An 18,841-nucleotide genomic window follows, 5' to 3' on the forward strand; every position below is an offset into this window, starting at 1 on the left:
AGACCAGCAGGGCTCCTGCAAGGCTCCCTGCATGGGCACATTTTTCTCAAGAGCTCACAAGATGAAGGAGGCAACATGGGGCAAGCGAATGAAGACACAAACAGGCATGAGTTTGTTCTCATTTGAGCAGGGGGAGTTCAGCCAAGGGCCAGCTCATCACAGCTCCTACTGCAAGGAGAGGCCAGGGCAGGGCACAGGGCTGGAGCTGAAGCCAAGGGAGGCATCTCAGCGTTACATGAAACAAGGAGAAATCCACGTGTGCACCTCCCTACATCCCTGGGAGTCACAAAGCTACTGGTTTGTGAAACCTTCCATTAATGTTCCCAAACGAGCTCTGGGACACATCTGCACCACCAGGATCCAACCTTGCCCGTGCCAGCACAGCAATTTCACGGGGACTCGGAAATTCTGCGTGTTTCTATGGATCTCTGCAAAGCAGCTCATCTGCCAGAATCCCACAGTCCTTGAGCAAGGAGCCTGCCAGGGGCTGTGGGCTGGGGCAGAGGGGCACACACTCCTGGGGATGGCAGTGCCATGGACAGGCAGCTTCCATCAGGAAAGCAGAGCAAGGCTGTGTTCCATGCAGGTCTCATCCTCCCATCTGTAGAGACTTCTCTGAGCTGGAAGTAATGGAGGAGAAACAAATCCCACCTCCACAAAGAGGTCGGGAGGCGCAGGGAGGGAGCCCTGTGGCAGTCTCCCACATGCTGCAAGGGTTTAGGAGCTCTAAGTGTGGATAAACATCCCAAGCCATTGCAACTTGCTCTACTTCAAGTGCCCATTTCAAGCAAGGGCAGGAAAGCCTTGAACCCCCAGATAAAGCAAATTAGTTCGTTTTGGAAGCAGAGAGGCATGGTTGGGTTGGGGGGTGCAGTTGGAGCATCTGTGGGACTTGATAATGGTGGAAATTCAGCAAAAAAACTTCCACAGACTAAAGAGTGAAGGACAGTGGCACAATAAAACCTGTGCCTGCAGGTAGTGGCTGTGACTGTTCCTGGGTGATGAGTAGGAGGGTTTAGTGGGGTTTGTGTGGAAGTTTTCCTGCTCCTTGGCTTTAGGGGCTCAGATCCACCATGTGGGGTGGTTCATCTTTGCCTTCAGACACAAACAGCAAGGCTGAGCTAACAAGTGTCAGTGCAGTGAGGAAGGAAATCTGTCCCACACAGGGAACCCCCAGCTGTGGGGCAGGAGGGAGGGACAGAGGATGCTTCTCTGCAGGGAGCTGGGGAGAAGATGGAATGTGAAGAGGCTTCACAGGGGAGGCAAGCACAGAGCAAGCCACAGGCTGGATTGCCACTGAGTGTAGATTTTGGGACCTTGAAATGGCTCGAGGCAGAATGTGGAGGACATCAGGTGGGGTCACTAACGGTGGGTCACTAATGGTCCTTCCCTTTGCCACCTGAACTGGGGTGGGCTGTGTACTGGGAGGGGCAGAAAGCTTTCCTGCTGCAGAGCAATGGGCCAGGGGCAGTTTTGACTCAAAGAGATAAAAATACTGTCTGGGGTTGGTGCCCATGGGCAGCCAGAGAAGCTGCAGGCTGTGCTGTGTCTGTGGAGAAATCAAAGTGCATGCCTGTGCCCGTGGCAGCCAGGGCAGGGGACATGCTGTGGCAGTGCTTGAACAAGGTCTCCAGAGCTGGGTGGGACCCCTTGGCACTTGTCCCTTCCCCATGCCTCCGGTGCTGGGCATCCCACTGGAACACCCAGCTCCAGCAGTGCTCCACAGCACCTGCTTTGGGAACAGTGGGTGCCCCAGTGCCCTCTTGCACACCCGTGGTGAGGGCAGCCCCAAGCTGGCATTCCCTTTGGGAAAGGGCAAGGAGCCAAGGGAGGGTGCAGAGCCTGCAGGAGAGGGTGGTGAACCACCCTGGGGGCACTGAGCCCCAGGGGCAGGACTGGCCGTTCTGGAGATGCTCCAGAGAGAGAGCAAGGCCCTGTGGAGACTCCTTGGATGCTCTCAGGGGCATCCCACGGGCAGAAAATCCTGCTGGGAGCAGCAAGCTCCTGCCTGTCTCTGCTGATAACAGCTCCTACTTGGCCAGGCAGGCCCCTTTCCCTTGCAGTGTCCCTTCCCTCCGTGTGAGGGGTGCTGCTGGCTGGCAAGAGGTTCTTGGCACCTCCAGTTCCAACAGCAGAAAGGCTCAAGTCCTTAAAAGGTGAGGAATCTCACTGTATTTATTGTCCCTCGGCGCTTTTTGCAAGAATACGGACGCCTCTGGATGCTTTCCTGTGCAAGTCAATTTTTTACAGGATAAACAGGCTTTTCCACAGCTGTGCTGAGCACGTGTATAGGCATCAGTAGTTGGTCATTGCATGCTCTGAGAGGCCAGAGAGGTTCCTGGTGCTCTGCAAACACATTTCTCCAGGTGGGATTGGGTGCCAAAGCTTACAGAAAATTACGCAAGGCTTTCTCCTGGAATTACACCGTCCAGCATTGAGTTTTCTGTCACTTTCTGGCTATGCTCAGCTCTGTCCCTCCAGGAATGTAGTTGAACTTCCTCCTGAGTTATGTATATGGCCACCAATGCCGACGATTCTTACCCGAGAATTTAAAAATAGCTGTAACAATAACACAGGGGCTCTGCTTCCCCCGTCCCTGCCCGCAGCAGAAATAGTGCAGGGAGTTCACAGCCAGGCTCGTGACCAGGGCGGGCTCCAGGCCTCCCTTCTCCCCTCTGTCCTTTCGGGGAGCAGGGATGAAGATGCACAAGTGACTCTTGCGATCGCCCCTGGCCCCGGAGACACCGCAGGCTGCCTGGCACGGGGTGACACAGGGGCAGGAGCCTCGTTTGGGTGGAGATGGGGGGTTCACACCTTGGCATGGAGCAGTTCCTGGCTCAGGTGGCAGTTGGGGTGGGCTCAGCCACGAGGCACTGCAGACCTGTGGCTCTTTCCTTTTTCTCTGCGCCGTCTCCGAGCGTTCGGGCTGTGACTGGGATTTGCCTCCAGGCCTGCTGACCCCTGAAGAGCTGGCAGTATGGTTTGTCCAAGATGGCTGGGGCTGTCATAGTGTGCTCCTTCTTGTGCTTGGCAGTGGCCTGTGGAGTCATTTGGGTGTCTCCTGTCTCTGCACGTCCTTTGGACATGTGCTGCGTCCTTTTCCATGGAAAGGCTTGCCTTTGGCTGGTGGGGTGATGAGAGGGGGTGAGAGCAAATGGGGCAGGGAAATGGATGGAGGCCAAGGGTTTGATCTGCTGCTTCTGGCAACACCCATAAGCCCAGGCCTTTATCAGAGATGCTCGATGTTCTCCCCGTGCAGGCAAGGGTGGGAGGCTGGATGGGGAAGAGATGGGAGAGTTCTGGCATTGGACAGGGGATCCAGGGAGCTGAGCTGTGACAAGGTGCGACTGTGCCGGGGATGTGCTTCCTCCTGCTGCCTCCCACGCTGCCAGCCAGTGCTGGTGTCTTCTCGGGGAGGACAGCTCTCTTCTGCCTTTGGAGAGTGTGGTTGAAAGAGGAGAGCAGGCCTGGCACCCTTGGGAACAGCACTTGCCCTGGCTGCTCCCCCGTGACCCCTCCACGAGCCACTGGGCACACTCAGGTCACACTGTGCACAGCCCTGTTAAAGATGCCCAGAAGCACACAGAGAGCAACAGGGCTGGTGCTCAGCCTGGGACTTAGGCCTCGTCCTCAACAAGCACTGCTCCATCATTCCCTTTGGAAAGCTCTGTGAGCAGGAGAGTTATTTAGTGTCTGCTAACCTGAGTGGCCACACAAGTCCCATTTGACTTGTTAATTACTTCAGCCAAGGCAATTCATTCTGAAGCAGCAAATGACGAGGGGAAAACACCAACATCACCTTTCAGCAGATGCAATTTTGGTCAGAAGAGCTGCTTGGCTTTCACAATCACTGCCTGGGAAAAGCACGTGGACATCGCTGGCCCTGCTCTCTGCTGGGAGTGTTGAAGGCAGTGCTTGCCTGGGGCCCATCTCCAGGGCTGGTGTTTGAGTTCAGCTGTCAGAGCAGGACCTCCCGAGCCTTGCAGGGAGAGTTTATCTGGGGACAGCTCAACAGATGCTGGATGAAACACAGGGAAGAGCAACATCCCTAGGCATGGGGAGACTTTTCTCCTCCTCAGTGCTGGCTGAGCTGTGTCGAGGTACAGATGGGTCTGAAATGGCCCACGGCACCTGGACTGGGGCATGGGCAGGCACCTCCTGAGAGCAGCCCAGCCTCGTGGGGTGTCTCAGATCTGCTTTGGCACCCATGGACCCGGCCCTGGTAATGCACCTCTTGTATTCTCCCTCATAGTTAGCTCATGGCTTAACCCAGCGCAGGTCACTGTGAGGCTGTAGCGAGAGCAGGAGCAGTTCCATAGAGGACATGTGAAGGAAGAGCTGCTTGGTACCTTGGGGGCACAACCACGGCTCTCCCCATGCCTAGGGCCAAGCCAGCACTGGCCAGGGACGCAGCACAGCAGCAGCTCCTGGCCCCAGCAGGGTGGGTTGCCCTGCAGCTTTGTCCCTGGGTGGTTTCCTGCATCCCCCTGAGAGTGGAGCAGGCTGTGAGCCCCGGCTGGACCGCAGCACACACCGAGCCTGAGGCACCATGGAGATGGAGAGGGAGGAAGGGCATGGGATGGGGCAGGGGCGGCCGTGCCAAGGCACCACTGCCCCTGCCAGAGGCAGAAACACGGTGAAGGCAAACCAGTGAGTCAAGGAGAGATGGCTACAAAGGGGAAACAGCTGGAGGGGAGAGAAGGGTTTTCCATAGAGAATATGCAGGAGCAGTACTGGATCCATCAGGAATCATTACAAACTTTATTTCTCTGTGCATTGTGTACCATTGATAAGGATCATCACAATTAGTGGACTCACTGCTTATAGTGGTGGGCAATACACACAAAGAAAAAAATGAAGCCAAACAGATGAAAATGAAATCATTGTACATAAAGGTAATCATAAACCTGAACAACCTGCACCTGTGTTTGATTTTCCCCCAAAACAATGAGAAACAAAAAAGAAGAACCCCAAAACAAATCAAAAGTGAAAAAAGGCTCGAGAAGAAAAAAAAAAAACCTACAACTTCATATTCCTAGAGAAAACCTTACAGCAGGTTAATTAAAATTTCCACAGATAGTTCAAGATGAGTACAAATACCCCCAGCCAGCTGGTTATGGTACAAGCATCAGACATGGTTTTCAGCTGAGTGGGAAGAGCTCACCATGGACGTGCAGGCTGGGAGTTTGCCTGGCTGGAATGTCAGGAAGCCTGGCAAAGGGCATCGGGTCAGGAGACATCTCTCAGCACCAGTGCCCAGTGTCTCCCCTGTGCTGTGCCCTGGGGAGCTCTACAGCCACATTTCCCCGGCTCGGCTCTCTATCCCAGCCTGCACTCCTGGCACCAGGGGGGTGATGCTGAGTCACACCTCCCTGTCTCATCCTGTCCAGTGACTTCGGATTCGGAGAGTGCACAACACGACCTGTTCCTGGGGGATGTGTCCTGGCTACGCTCAGTGGAGTGGGAGATCTCGTACGGCCCTTCAGCCCTTACGTGTGATTACTCTGCCTCCACGTGGCTGTGGGGAAGGACCAGCTTTGGGGACTGGTCCTGATGGCTTAACACTCAGAAACAGGGGCTGTCACTACACCTCTGGGGGTACAGGGAATAGCAGGGGGCCAAGGGCTTTGAGGCAGCCACCGACTCGAAAGGCAGAAGCATGTGAGGTGCTGGGAGTCAGCCACGCTTGTTCCCCTCAGACTGCTCACCCCACTCCCTGGGACCTGGTGTAACACCTCCTGTGGGCAGAGGAGGCCTTCCCGCTGACTTCAGCACGTCAGAGGACCCCATGCACAGAGCAGGACAGAGCCTGAAGTCTCTGGGGTGTGGGTTTTCCTCCCCTGAAAACCTACAACTGCATGGCTGTTATTGCTTCTCATGGAACCACGCCACGAGCAGTAAGTGGGGACAGCTTTCCATCCTTTCCACCCCCGCTAAGAGGAAACAAACAAACAAACGAGCAAAACCCTATGGCAAAACCAAACTAACTAAAAATAAATAAAACCCAGTGAAAAGAAAACGCTTGCAATCTGCAATGCTCAACCCACATGGTTGGAAGGACTATCGCTATAGGATGCTATATACAGATAGATTTCATTTCATTCATGCAAATGTTACAAGTACCACGACAGCATGCCCGAGGAGGCGGAGGAGTGGGAGGAAGGCTCCCGCCGCTCCGCGCAGCCTCGGCTTGGGACACGGGACACGAGGCTGCGGCTGTGCACCCCCAAAGCATGGACAGGGAAAGGTGAGGGGCATGTGGGTGGGAGATGCTAGTTGTACACACGCCAAAACGAAACAAAAAAACCAACCCCAAATCAATGACGAAAACGGTTTGTGTTCTATCCTTAGAAAGCTCCCAGCTTCCCCTTGTCTTCAGTTCGGTCTCTCGCTCCTCTCCAACAGGGCCCGAGGGCCTGTTCCCGAGTGGTGAAGGCAGCTGGATGGCGGTGGGACATCAGAACCCTCGCTTTCCTCTCCTTCCCTTGCCCACTGCTCTGTTTCTCACCAGCTACTCTGGCCTTCCTCACACCGACGACGCGCCCCGGTCGCCTTCGCATCCGTCTTCCCGGGGGCCAGCGGGTGGGAGTCAGCGCTGGGAAGGGGCTCGGTGGCCATCGGCCGCTCCTGTTGGTCGAGTTGCAGAAAGGGCCCTGCCCCAGGCTCCTGGCTGGGGCTGCTGCCTGGGGAGGGGTCCTGCTGGCTTTGGGGTCCTGCCTAGTTCAAAGGATGCTCCAAAGCCGCTTTCCATCAGCAGGTGTGTGAACATGGCAAATCTCTTTTATTCTTTCTCTGTTCATTATACACAGCTTTATATCTATATCTATACCTATATATCACTCTATATAGATATATATAGATATACACATATTTACTATCTCTGATTGTCCCTTTAGAAGCCCTTTATGTGGCAGTAGGCTTCCAGAGATGAGAAGAATATGTACAAGAGCCAGAGGAGGATAAAGAGTGAGGATGTGAGCAGCTTGGAAGTCCGCGGCCCGCCCAGCTCACCTCCGATCTCGGGTCTCCGCCGGTAGAGCAGCACTCCCACACTGATAAAAGCAAAAATGGTGAAGAGGGTGACGGAGAAGGCCAGTGTGCCAGGGGAGACTTGGAAGGCTTGTCCGTGCGCCGCGTGGTAGATGGCTGCGATGGACCAGGCCACCCCAATGCCCAGGAAAACGTTCACAGCGTTGCTCCCGGTGACGTTCCCGATGGAGGCGTCCGCGTACTGGTCCTGCGTTGCTGCTACTTTGCTGGCAAATGTGTCTGCAAAGGAAAGATGGGGAGAAAAACCTCAGGAAACACCCAGGAAAAGAGGGCAGCTTGAGGACAAATGTCAATGGCAAGACCTGGGGAAAGAAAATAATGGGTAAGGGGATAGGGTACAGCCCCTTCCAATGGAAATTCCAGGAAATCGAGGGACCGTCTGGTTCTTATCAGGGTTTGGAAATGCACAGGGGGGGAATCTCAATGGTCAGAAATACAGGGCTTCCCCCACTATTGCCTCTAGCACCTTTTGCCTCCCTGAAGTCCAGTGCCTTGTGCAGGCCCTGGCACTTTGGTAAACCAGGTCATCCTCCATCCCTTGGGAAGAAAAACCGTGTGGATGAGTGCATGCTTGCCCAGGTGCTCTGCCAGCTTTAATACCAGTGATGAAACTTGGTCGGCCATTTTAATGGAAAACCTTGTGCCAGGCAGACCAGCATGACACTGCTCTGCACCACAGGGAAGTGCTGATTTTACATCCAAACCCGCTCTGGATCTGCAGGAAGATCAGAAGGAAGAGCAGAAGGGATCAGCCCGTGGGTTGGTTCAGGTGAGCACTCTCAGCTAACAATGAGAAGATGAGTCCTGAACATATCTGCACTCCCAGATCCCCTTGGGTACAGGCAGCCCAGTGTGGCTCAGGAAAAGAAAACAATGAGGTCATATGTCACATTTTTTAATTCTCCAGAATTTCCTTTCTGTTCCTCCCCAGTGGGCTTCAAGGTGAGATGGCAAAGTGCAGCCTGGGACAAAGATCTAGTTCCATGGAACAGGAGGGGATGGCCACATATAAGCACAGCTAGAGGGTCCAATTGCAGCAAAGAAATCAAAAGTCTGCTTTATTTTTTTAAAAAAGGCTGTCTTGAAGGCACCTTGATCATGGTGCAGTAATAGAGTTGTGTGGGACAGTGCTGATGCCTCCAAGGCTCTGCAGCTGCCACTGGGGGAGAAGGGATGAGTGTAGAAACAACCACCTGCATTTCTGCAAGTTCGAGCAGTGCTTTCAATGCAGGGAAGGTCCCTGTCATCCCTGTCAGTGTTGATTTCTCTGCACCCTCCTCTGCCCATCTCCTGGAAAGCAGGCATGGAGGAGCCCAATCAGCACCAGCTAACACTGCACAGCCTGGGAGCCAACGGAAACTGAAGAGTAGCCCAATGTATTCTAAAAAAGAACTTCTTAAATGCCACCTTATGCCAGCAAAAGCAGGAGGGAAGATTTTCACTGTCAAACATGTGAAAAAGCTCTGCAAACCTTCTGCTAAAGCCTCTACTGCCAGAGGTCTAAAAAATGCTCCTTCTTCTGTTCCTTGCCCCAGATCTGTTCTCTTTTGGTTCTGCTGCTTCTTCTCTTTGCTAGCATTAGGACAATTTAAGGATCTTTGAGCATCTGAGTACCGATAACTGGAAGTTTGAAGGCGCTGAGGGAAGGTGTGACTGATGCAAGGGATGGCTGGGGAGGGTCAGAGCCCCTTGTCCAGAAATCAGGCTCTGCCTGCCCAGCACAGCCCATGGCAGAAGGTGAGTGAAAGGCACAGGCTCTCTTACACAAGCTGACATGGGAATCCCCAGAGCTTCACAAGTTGCATTTCAAGCAGCTCCCCCAGCTCAGCAACCTCACCTTGATCCATCTGAGCCTGGTCTCACACAAAGGTGTCCGTGCTGGAAAGGGTGCCCTGAGTACGGACTCACACTTAATTCACCCAGGAGCAAGGTGAAAGCAGCAGATGCTTAAAATGCAGGATTGCCAATGCAGGCAGCATTTTAACTGAAGACCAATTCTGACTCTGGAAGTGGACACCACAGAGGCTGCCCACAGAAACAGATACTTCACAGTCTTTGCAGGGGGATGGTCTTTGAAATGATTCCCATGGGACTGAATCCACATCCTGGTTCTATCCTTCAGCCCATCTGAGACTGAAAACCAATTTCCATCTATATCTCAAACCTGCGCTTTGGGATCCTGCAGAGCACAGCCCTCCCCAGCTCCAACCCCAATCCCAACCCCAACCCCAACCCCAGCCTGGGTGGAGATGGACCTTCACAGCAAACCCCGTGGCTGTGCTCACCTGGCACCGATGTCCCCAGGGCGACAAACACGACGGCAGTGACAGAGTCCTTCAGGCCAATGGTGCAGCCAAAGTGGGATGCCAGGTCGCCAATGAAAGCTGTCAGGAGGCCAATCATGAGGATGGAGACAACGAAGCAAGCCCAGCCATTCCAGTAGTCTGTGGGGGGCACGAAGGCAAAAAGGACCTTCCAGAAGACGGTCAGAAAGTGCATCACGTAGTCAAAGCAGGAGGGCAGCTTCTCCTCCCCACATTCATCGTCATCGTCATCTTCCCCTGGAGAAAACCGGCAGTGCCTGATTAGATTTGCTCGTCCTGGGGGAGGTTGGGCAAAGCTCCTGTGCAAACTGCAGCCCCCAAAATGCTGTGTGTCATGATCTGGGCCCTGGAAGGCCTTGACTTCCAAATATCTTATTTTCTGAGCAATCATCAGAGTTGCTTGATGGCCTTTCCTTGCCCCTTTACACAGCACAGAGACACACCCCAGAGGCAATGGTTTAAAAAAATGACCTGCACTTCAGAAAATGCAAAGCCTCGTGCCAGCACCTCTGCCTGAGTTTAACCATCAGATGTTTTCTGGGACTCAGCTCCTGCTCAAGAGCTCTTCCCCCAGAAGAAGTGGGGAAAAAACCAACCTCTTGCTGGCTGGAGTTGACTGGGGCAGGCAAACCCACCGAGAGCAAGGCCTGCCTCGTGGAGATTCCGACAGGGAAGCCCCTTCTGAGCTGCTCTGAGCTGCTTTCCACAAGTGCCTGCAATTGCTTCTAGCTCTCTGGAAAAGCAGCTGGCTTTGATGGTTGCTGAGCTGCTCTGGTGCTTCACCTTACCTTTGCTGCAAACTGGGATCAGGTAATGGATTTTTGCCTGCCCTAAAGCTTCCCTGCTCAATCACTGTTGGCTGTCCTTCCCTGCTGCATTTCCCTGCCCCTCCATGTGTTTCTCTATAAGCCCTGGTTGCCTGTTCCTTGATGTCTGGTCTCTCCTGGGTCACTGGGGACTCCCTTCCCTGCTCCAGGGATTGGCACCTTGCCTGTCTCTGCAAAACCACTTGGCACCCAGCCTACAGGGAGTCCCATGGTGTGGGGGGGACCCTACCATGGAGCCCACTGGGGCTGGTGACCCCTTGCCTGAGTCCTGCAGCTCTGAGGAGCTGTCTGGAGAGCCTGCTGGCCAGCCTGTGCCTCGGGCAGGCTGCATGGCAAATGTGGGGCTTCCCCAGCCTGGCGCAGTGCACATCATCACTGCTGTGGCATTGTCAAAAACTCCTCCTGCTCACACTGGAACCACTCCCAGACTTCAAGGGGAGGTGACACTTTTCCAACTAAGTCAGTGGGAGCTTTCCTGCTGCCCTTAAGAAACAAGGATGAGTTTGTAAGTCACGAATGTTCGGGATTCCAAGGCCGCTGTGAGTCGTGTTAAAGACATCCCTTGCATTTTGTCTGGTGATTTTCCACGTTTTTGATGCTTTTTGTTTTCCCACCAAGGATGTGGACCAAGGATGGCTGCTGAAAGAAGCTCCTTAGAAATGGGAAAATGCAAGCTTGGGAGCTTCAAGCTCACTATGGCAGAAACAGTAGCTAATCAGCATTATTATTTTGGCAGATATAAATACTCATTCCTGTGCATCGTTGTGAAGATAAGGAACAGTTTTCCAGCCTGGAAAGCCTATGTTGGCCTGTGTTTTCCCTCAAGGTGCAAAGGCTGCTAATGGCAGGATACACCATGCTGTGCTCGTGCTGTAATTCTGCAGCAGGTATTTCAATCCTCTGCCAAGCTCAGGGTGGCATCAGGACTGCTATGGACCTACATCTTTACAGAGCTGATGAAACAGCCTGAAAAATGATCACGAATGCCACTGTCATAACCTTCATCCAGATCTGCCTAGCATTTTGTTAAGCAGCCATGATGTCTCTCTTTTGAAGAGCTGGCCAGATCTTGTGGAGGTGACTTGAAACACAGAGTGGCCTTGGATGGTGACCCAGGGGTGCATTCAGAAATGGGCCTGCAAGCTCCAGAGTGTTTTTGCTGTGGAAGAAAGTTTATAGCTTTTGGGTGCAGACTAAAGGGGCTGAGTGACAGGCTCTGGACAGCCCAGAGTGGCATGGCACAGTGTGGCACAGCCTTGTCTGCACCTGCACTGCCCTTCCACCGACCTCACCTTCTGCTGCTCCATCCCCCTGCAAACACTGCCCTGAGCTGATCATTGGGTGGGAAATGGGGGTTTAATGTTTCTTTTCTCAGCTGGGATGTTACATTTTGAAGCGGTGATGGAGGACTTTCACCTGGTATCCACGGTGAGCTGTGGGGGAAAAACTCAAACCCAACCTCCAGTGTTTAAGGCATTTTAACTTATCTGGCACAAAGCTTGAGGAGCTAAAGCCTGAGTACCTCCAGAGCTCTGAGACAAACTACTACTGAGATCCACAGCTGCAAGGGACAGCTCATGTCCACCAAAATACATCCCATTTATTAAATGCTTGTTAATCTTCTGTTAGCTCTGATCGTGGCAGAATATTCAAGACATGGGGGCAACAGGGCTTCCACATAACTGCAGTCTTTATGTGTGTCACAGAAATGGCATCCAACCATCAGTGACTCTCTTTGCTTTAAAATGGGATGCAATTACATAATTGGTTCTGGCATAGATTAGTTTAGCCATATTAGCTACAAAACCTGCAGCAAGGATTGTCTTGCATGATAAGTTCATGCTGAATCCAAAATAATGGGAGGCTCTTGCCTGGAGGCTCTGAGAAGAACTGTGCTACAAGAGGAGGGATCACAATCTGAGGAGAAAGCTGCTGCACAGCGTCCTGCCCTTGTTTTCCAGAGGCAGAGGGTAAATGGTACTGCCATCATTTTTAATTACCTGGTGCTGGCAGAGGTTACCTTGTATAGCTGAGTTAGAGGTAGGAAGCTGAGCACTCCCCCATGCATTTCAGTCCACAATTAGCCAGATGAGAGGTAATTGCCTTCCCCAGGGATTTAATTTAAGCTGGTGGACTTTGCCCTAATGTGTGCACACACAGCCCAGGATGGGCTGTGAGGTTGTAACATCCAGCCAGTAAGTAATAGTGTTTCCAGCTGTTAAAACAACATCTGGAGGAGACCTTTCTTCCTTCTTCCACATATATGGGAATGATAACATATCCTGTACTGGTAAACATGGCACTGGCACCTGTGAGAACAGTACCACAAGGCATTTGAGGGAAAGTCAATTCTCCAAGGGAGGGAAGATAAGATCACACAGGATCTGGTTCAACCACAGATACGATAGGCTGCTGCAGCTATTGGGCTGCTGAGCCATAATCCTCCAGCCACAGCTGGCTGGGGCAGCAGGAGTTCCAGAAAACAGGGCGTGTCAAGGGAAAATTTTGGCTCACAGTGAGGCTTTGCACCCTCACTACTGCGTTGTCCTCACCGCAGAGGTACAGGGAGAACCAGGGAAGGGGAGCACTGTTGCTTCACACCAGCCTCATTTATGCCACTCTGAATTTCCACACTGTGTTCACCTCCCAGATCTCTCCCACTGAACTGACTTTTCGCCCTCTGCCGTCTGCTACCAGCCAAGGTGTTGCTCTGCCTGGTGCTACAGACACGCTTCACGCAGAAGGTTTCCTACACACGAGACAAGGTGCCCTCACAAAAGGCTTTAATCAGCTGCCTTATTTATGCAGGCGCTGTAAATAACTCTGCCACCTGCTTTGCCTCCTGCTGCTCCACTACAGTCTGCGCTGCTGATGCAGCCAAGGCGAGCTGAGAGCGAGGGTGATCGTAATTCACCTGGAGCTGTGGCCCAAACTCACCCGCGCTGACAGTAATGGCCTCAATAAACTGCTCCCTCCAGCTGTTTGTGCCAACCACCAGGGCCAGGTTCGTCTTCTTAATGAGCTTGTCCACCGTGTTCTGTGGATGGAGATGCAGAGCAGAGAATTAGGGGCTGCAGATACTGGGCTAAAGTGCCACTGCTTGTGGCCATGCGTTTATGGAACAAGGTCAGCAGATTTTAAGCTCAAGAGACCCAAATGTAAGTATTTGCAATTTTTTTCGCTGCTGCTAAAAAAGACCTTTGGAAACCTGCTCATGGATGGGAGTTTGAACCATCTCAGAGCCACAGTAAGGGTGCCCTGTTATATTTTTATACCACAATAAAATGGAAAAGATAATGAAGTAGCCAGTTTTCAGCTCTTGGCTTGGCCCATGCATTCAGAGCAGCTGAGCTGCACAACCATTACTTGCATTTGGGGTTATGAGCCCTTTGCACTGGGAGTGCCAGGCTTGGGGCTCACTCAAGGCTGCCTGTAAGTAGGACCAGCGTGTAGAACTCACTGTGAGAATAGGATCATGTTTTAAAGCAACCTGAGGATTTGGGACCCCAGCTCCTGTTTCGTGTGTGATTCCATGCGCTGCCTCGCTTTGCTCCAATACCATCAACATGTGCCTCCCAGTGCTCCCTCCTCTACACCTTCCTACAGATACCTCCCTCCTCTACACCTTCCCTAACAAAAGGAGTGTGGAAAGAAGAACAGGCATGCAGGACGTGAACACTACCTTGAACTCGTAGGATTCCTCAATGATGATCTCAAGTTTGGTGTGCTCCCCCAGGACTGGGCGCCCCATCTCTGCGATCCGGCGCTCTTCCTCCTCCTTGCTGGTCAGTGGCTGCTTTTCTTCATTCTCCTCTGCAAAGCAAAGAGCCCGGGGGTGAACCAGGCCCAGCTGGTCACTCTGGGTCTGGCCTCCTGTCAGAGGGGGAGGTCAGGAGGCCTCTGGGTGGGAGTGTGAGTGACAGAACAGTGGAGGAGGAGTTCATGGAGCAACAGACAGGATAGTTGTATGAAATGCTACCAAGAGGTCTGCGACTCATCCAACCTCAGGAGGAGTCCTGCTCATCCTGGGGCTGGGGAATAGCTTATTGCTTGGTAATTGCTGCTGGGAAGGGGAAAGATCAGCACTAAGGCTGCTCCGTTCCCCAGCACTCCAGGTCTGCACTGAGGGACGGTCAGGGCAGTTCCACCAGCCTGTCACAGCAAGAGAGCTCTGACAGCAGCCCCTGGGCTGAGACACAGATGAAATTTTGGCTCTGCCTCCTTCCGAGCAGGGCTTTGCCTTGGAGAGGGGGCTGGCAGCCAATGCCTGCTGTGATGGTGGGGCTGGAGGGAAGAGTACAGATGTAAGAAGCCATCCACAGGCCAATGCCTGGCTCCAAACCCTAAAAGAGGAGGCAGCAGAGGGACTACAAGACCAATAAAGCAGGTCTGCACCTCCACTGTCATCTGGGCGACCTCTGGGGCACGGGGACTGCAGGCAGCACGCCCTTTGTCACTGTCCCTTGTGCAGACCCCACTGAAGTCCCTTCCAGTCCACCCGAGGGATGGGCAGAAGAACATCAGGGCTAAAAAGGACTGGAGTTAATCTGTCAGCAGGCACACACCCCAGTCAGTCCACGGGAGACTGACATGGTGCCACACCACAGGTACCTTGGATGGAGACCACGGTGCAAGGAAGAGGATGATCTCTAGCCTGGACCTTCCTGAAGACAGGTTTGCCTATTGAAGTGATCAGCAGGAGATCAGCAGGGGGGACTGCACACACTCTACAAGCTGTCCCCGTGCAGTTAGTAAACTCCATTCTTATGTCACACGGGGTTAGTGCCGCTCCCTTGCTGGCTGCCCCTTGTGGCACGGAGTTGAGGGAAAGCCCTTCTCCTCCTGCAGGCCAAAGAGACCCACCTCTGAGCCAGAGCCTCCTAAATCTGAATTTATGTTTCCAGGGGCTCCTGAGGAGCAATGTGTGGGACCCAGGACCTTCTCATCCCATGTTGTTCAGCTGAAGGAGGGAAGCTGGGCTGGCTCATGCCAGAGGAGCCAGCCCTGTTGCTGGGAAGGGCAGGGGCTGCACATCTGAAGCAGCCATGGGGTCCTGCCCTTCCCGCAGCACTCGGGCACCTGGCCCAGGCCTGGGAAGTGAGGAGAGAGCCAGGGGACAACTGGACCAAACAGAGAAGCCCACCCTGCTCCAAGACATGGAGAGGGGCTGCTTGTCGCTTCGGGGGTGACAGGTCACCCTCCCCGAGGCGGGGTTAGGTGTGTGTGGCAGGCAGAGCACTCTGTGAGAGGACACGGTGTTAACGGGACCGGCCGGGCCAGGCAGGCCGCGGCTCAGCGCCTCCTTACCCTTCCAGAGTTTCCCTCCAGGACAGAACAAAAGCAAAGAGGAAACCAAGAGGAAAGAGCAGGGTGAGCATATGGCCATTAAGAGAAAGGAACAGGGGGATAGGGGAAGAGTACAAATCCATACCTGTGATGGTGAAGCCACCTAGATGAAACCAAAAATGAGAAAAAGAGAGAGAGAGAGAGAGAGAATAAATGAGGATTAGCATTTGCACATCAACACAGACATGGTGGCCCTTCCCTGCCCCACTGTGGACATGGGGTCTGCTCCCCAACACACACCCCAGGGATAGTGTGGGGAGACCTGAAGACAGGCTTTTCAACCCACATCTGCAAGCTGCTACCCCTTGGTGTCCAATATATGCTGTGGAAGGGGTGAAGCCTGCCCTGGGGCTGCGGGTGCGTGGGGAATGAGGGTGCCCACTCCCCAGCTGCCCAACCCTGGAGGTGGCCAGCAAGGAAATTCAAAGGCTGTTTAGGCTCCAAGACAGGAGGAAAAGTTTGTACTGTCTCTTCAAAAAGGATTGGCCAACTTTCCTGTCCAGCCACAAGCATCCCTCAGTCGCCAGGAAATCCTGTTTTGCCACGCCAGTTTAGAGGTGATGGGTTCATTTGCGTGGCACAGGTTTGTATCTCGGGGTGCTGGCAGGTTTACTCTGGCTGTAACAGCACCACCCCCCCCAAAAATGCTCCTTGCACCACCTCTTAATATTGGTGACTTCGGGGCTCTACTCTAAGGGAAGATGGGGCATTAGGTTACCTGAGCTTACTTAAACAGTGCTGACCACCCTAAAAGAGAATGCTGTGAGCAAAGAAAAACATCAAGCAAAAACAACTGTCTTCCAAAGATAGGCAAACCAGAAAAATGGAAAAGAAAAAATGAATGCGCTTACCAAGCTCATTCAACAACAGGGCTGTGAAGGAGACAGAGACAAACATAAATGAATAATGAAATCAAAAGGGATATCCACAGAAAGACACCAGATCCCAGGGCAGAGATTTCAGATCTGTAAAGCTGCAGGATACCGTTAGTGTTAAGAGAAAGACGGTAAACAGAAATGTTTAATGGGATTGTGGATTTAAAATAAAAACCACTGCAAACATGGGGTGGATTATGGGATTAAAAGACACACTCCAAAAAATTCATTTTTCCCCTTTGAATTGTATGTGCAAGATCTTCCATTGGTCTCAGAGGCAGTTCTGCCCCGGGGGGGGGGACACAAGATGTCCAATGTGCAGCAGCTACTGGCTTTGACCTCCTCCAGCTGCCTGATGGGGAGCAATGGCTCCAGCAGCAGCTGCACTTTTGGCACAGACAATGAGACAAGAAAAGTCTGTGGCAAGGCTCGGCTCAAGGGTCTTGTTGCTCAACATTTTAGATCTCCAAAACAAAAGAAAAAGCCTCTCCCTTAGTGCCCTGGTGGATCTTGGGCCCCACCACAGCCCAGGGGTGACATTTCAGAGATGCCCTTGTGTCTCTGAGCACACTGCTCCTCCTGCCTCGCTTCTTCTTGTACCAAACCAAGTACAAAGAAACAAGTTTAAAAGGAAAAAAAAAAAAAAAAAAATTGCATGGCCAAAGCAGCAAATAGCTGCTTTAAATAGTCCTTTAAAGTTTTGTCTTGCCTTCCACTTAGCAAGCTGGCAAGCCTGATCTTCTCTCAGGTTTCCCCAGTTATCTTTGTGACCAGGAAGATAAGACTTCTTTTTTTCCTTTTCCTTTTATTTTTAGATAAAAATCTCAGCTGGGATCTCCAGAGCTGGTTTTAAAACCTTGGATCTGGAGAGCACGTTTGCTCCTGCTGGACTTGCAAGGCTGAGCCCACACTGGCCCCTGTGGGCAAGGCTGGAGCTGCTGACTTGAGTCATCCATGTGTAACTTTATCCTGGCTGTACTGTCCGTGCTCCACAGATGCCACCAGCTCCATTTAATGACACAGACCCCACCTGCAGTGCCTGAGTCATGCCAGTGTCTGATTTTTTAGCCCAGCTTTTGTTAGGTAGTTACCTCCAGCAGGGAAGCTGATGGAGGGGACAATGCAGCTGACTTAGCACCTGAGCTGAAGAGGAACGTGGCATGTTCCCACTCAGTGTGGGGACCACTGAGGGCCCTCTCTGTTCTATCAAATAAATATTACAGCCTAATGCCTGCTGGAGGGAGAGCTGATGTCCCAGAAACTAGAAAGGAGCTCCATAGCAGACAGACCAAATCTTCTGCAAAGGCTTTAATACTGGTCCCTCTCTTAAGTAACTTTAAAAGTGCTTCTTGCTCAGCTGCCAGCAGTGTGCGGAACCAGCCGTTGCCATGAATCCTCACTTAATTTTCTAGCAGAAAAAAAAGCATGGGAAAATAGGTGAACTCTGTCTTTTTGGGAAGTTTGGTATTTGGTTTAGAAATGTGATGAAAGAGGAAATTGTTTTTATTATTCCTGTGAGAAGCTATTATCCAATGCAGAGCCATGAAACTTCATTTGAGCATAACCTGATTTACCTAAACTGATTGCATCTCCTGATATTACCTACTTGGGCTGTGATTTTCATCTATTTTCGGATCCCAGTGCCAGTATAAAAAGGCTAAAATTACTGCTCTGGCCATGCATTTTACCTCAAGTGAAAGCTGTTTTATCTTCTGATAAAAATGATGCAGCGTTGCCCTTTTCACTTGTCGAGGCTGGATGTTCTCTCTGATTAAATGAAGGTGCAGCTGCGGTGCAGCAGGGGCAGCACTCCCAAAATATCTCTGAGGGCTGGGGACGCTCCCCGTCCCCTGCCCTGGGGTGGTGCCAGGAGCACTCCTCGCTCCCTGGGGTGGGATGGAGTCCTCTCCAAATGAAAGAGGAAAGAAAACAGAGCAAAAAGGTGCAGCGGCCAAGCTTCAGAGGAGGGAGGGCAAAACGGCCAGGAGCCAAAGTGCGAGGAGAAAGGAGTGTGAGAGTAGGGAGACACAGAGAAAGCGGCAGCGCCTCGAGAGCTGGTCTGGTTTTACTCTCACACCTTTCACTCCTCGTCGTAGCCACACCGGGTCCCCAAGCACAAGGAAGAAACTGCACTCTTTCTCATACTCCTCACGGTCAAGTACTCTAAGGGTAATGAATTTCCTGTGGGAACACAAGACAAAGGCAAACACATGATTGGCATGGCACACACATGCAGGTCACGTACGCCCCGGGTGCTGTGGTGACAGAGATGGTTGGCTGGGGGAAAGGGGGCTGCACATCCCCCCTGGGGCATATGGGGAAGGGCAGGAGCATCCTCACCACCCGGCCGAGGTCGTGCCGTGGTGGCCTGGGGACAGGCTGTGCTCAGGGGGGACGGGGAGTGGCCTTGCTCCTGCCC

At 52.6% G+C, this 18,841-nt stretch overlaps 1 protein-coding gene across 3 annotated transcripts in view; it reads right to left on the reverse strand.

Moving 5' to 3' along the window:
• Positions 1 to 4,734: 4,734 nt before the first annotated feature.
• Positions 4,735 to 18,841, reverse strand: part of SLC8A1 (solute carrier family 8 member A1) — a 111,654-nt gene continuing 97,547 nt past the window's right edge. For 2 of the 3 annotated variants that reach the window (XM_053972391.1, XM_053972392.1), the window contains 5 exons: positions 15,633 to 15,650; positions 13,884 to 14,014; positions 13,139 to 13,238; positions 9,336 to 9,611; positions 4,735 to 7,269 (listed from right to left, as the gene is read on the reverse strand). In XM_053972391.1, the coding sequence (XP_053828366.1) occupies positions 6,893 to 7,269; positions 9,336 to 9,611; positions 13,139 to 13,238; positions 13,884 to 14,014; positions 15,633 to 15,650 (902 nt within the window). In that variant the 3' untranslated portion in view covers positions 4,735 to 6,892. Of the gene's footprint in view, positions 7,270 to 9,335; positions 9,612 to 13,138; positions 13,239 to 13,883; positions 14,015 to 15,632; positions 15,651 to 18,499; positions 18,604 to 18,841 lie in introns of all 3 variants that reach the window. The other variant, XM_053972393.1, reaches the window with a different exon arrangement.

The sequence above is a fragment of the Vidua macroura genome, chromosome 3 (genome assembly GCF_024509145.1).
Source record: "Vidua macroura isolate BioBank_ID:100142 chromosome 3, ASM2450914v1, whole genome shotgun sequence".
In the NCBI taxonomy this organism is placed as follows: domain Eukaryota; kingdom Metazoa; phylum Chordata; class Aves; order Passeriformes; family Viduidae; genus Vidua; species Vidua macroura.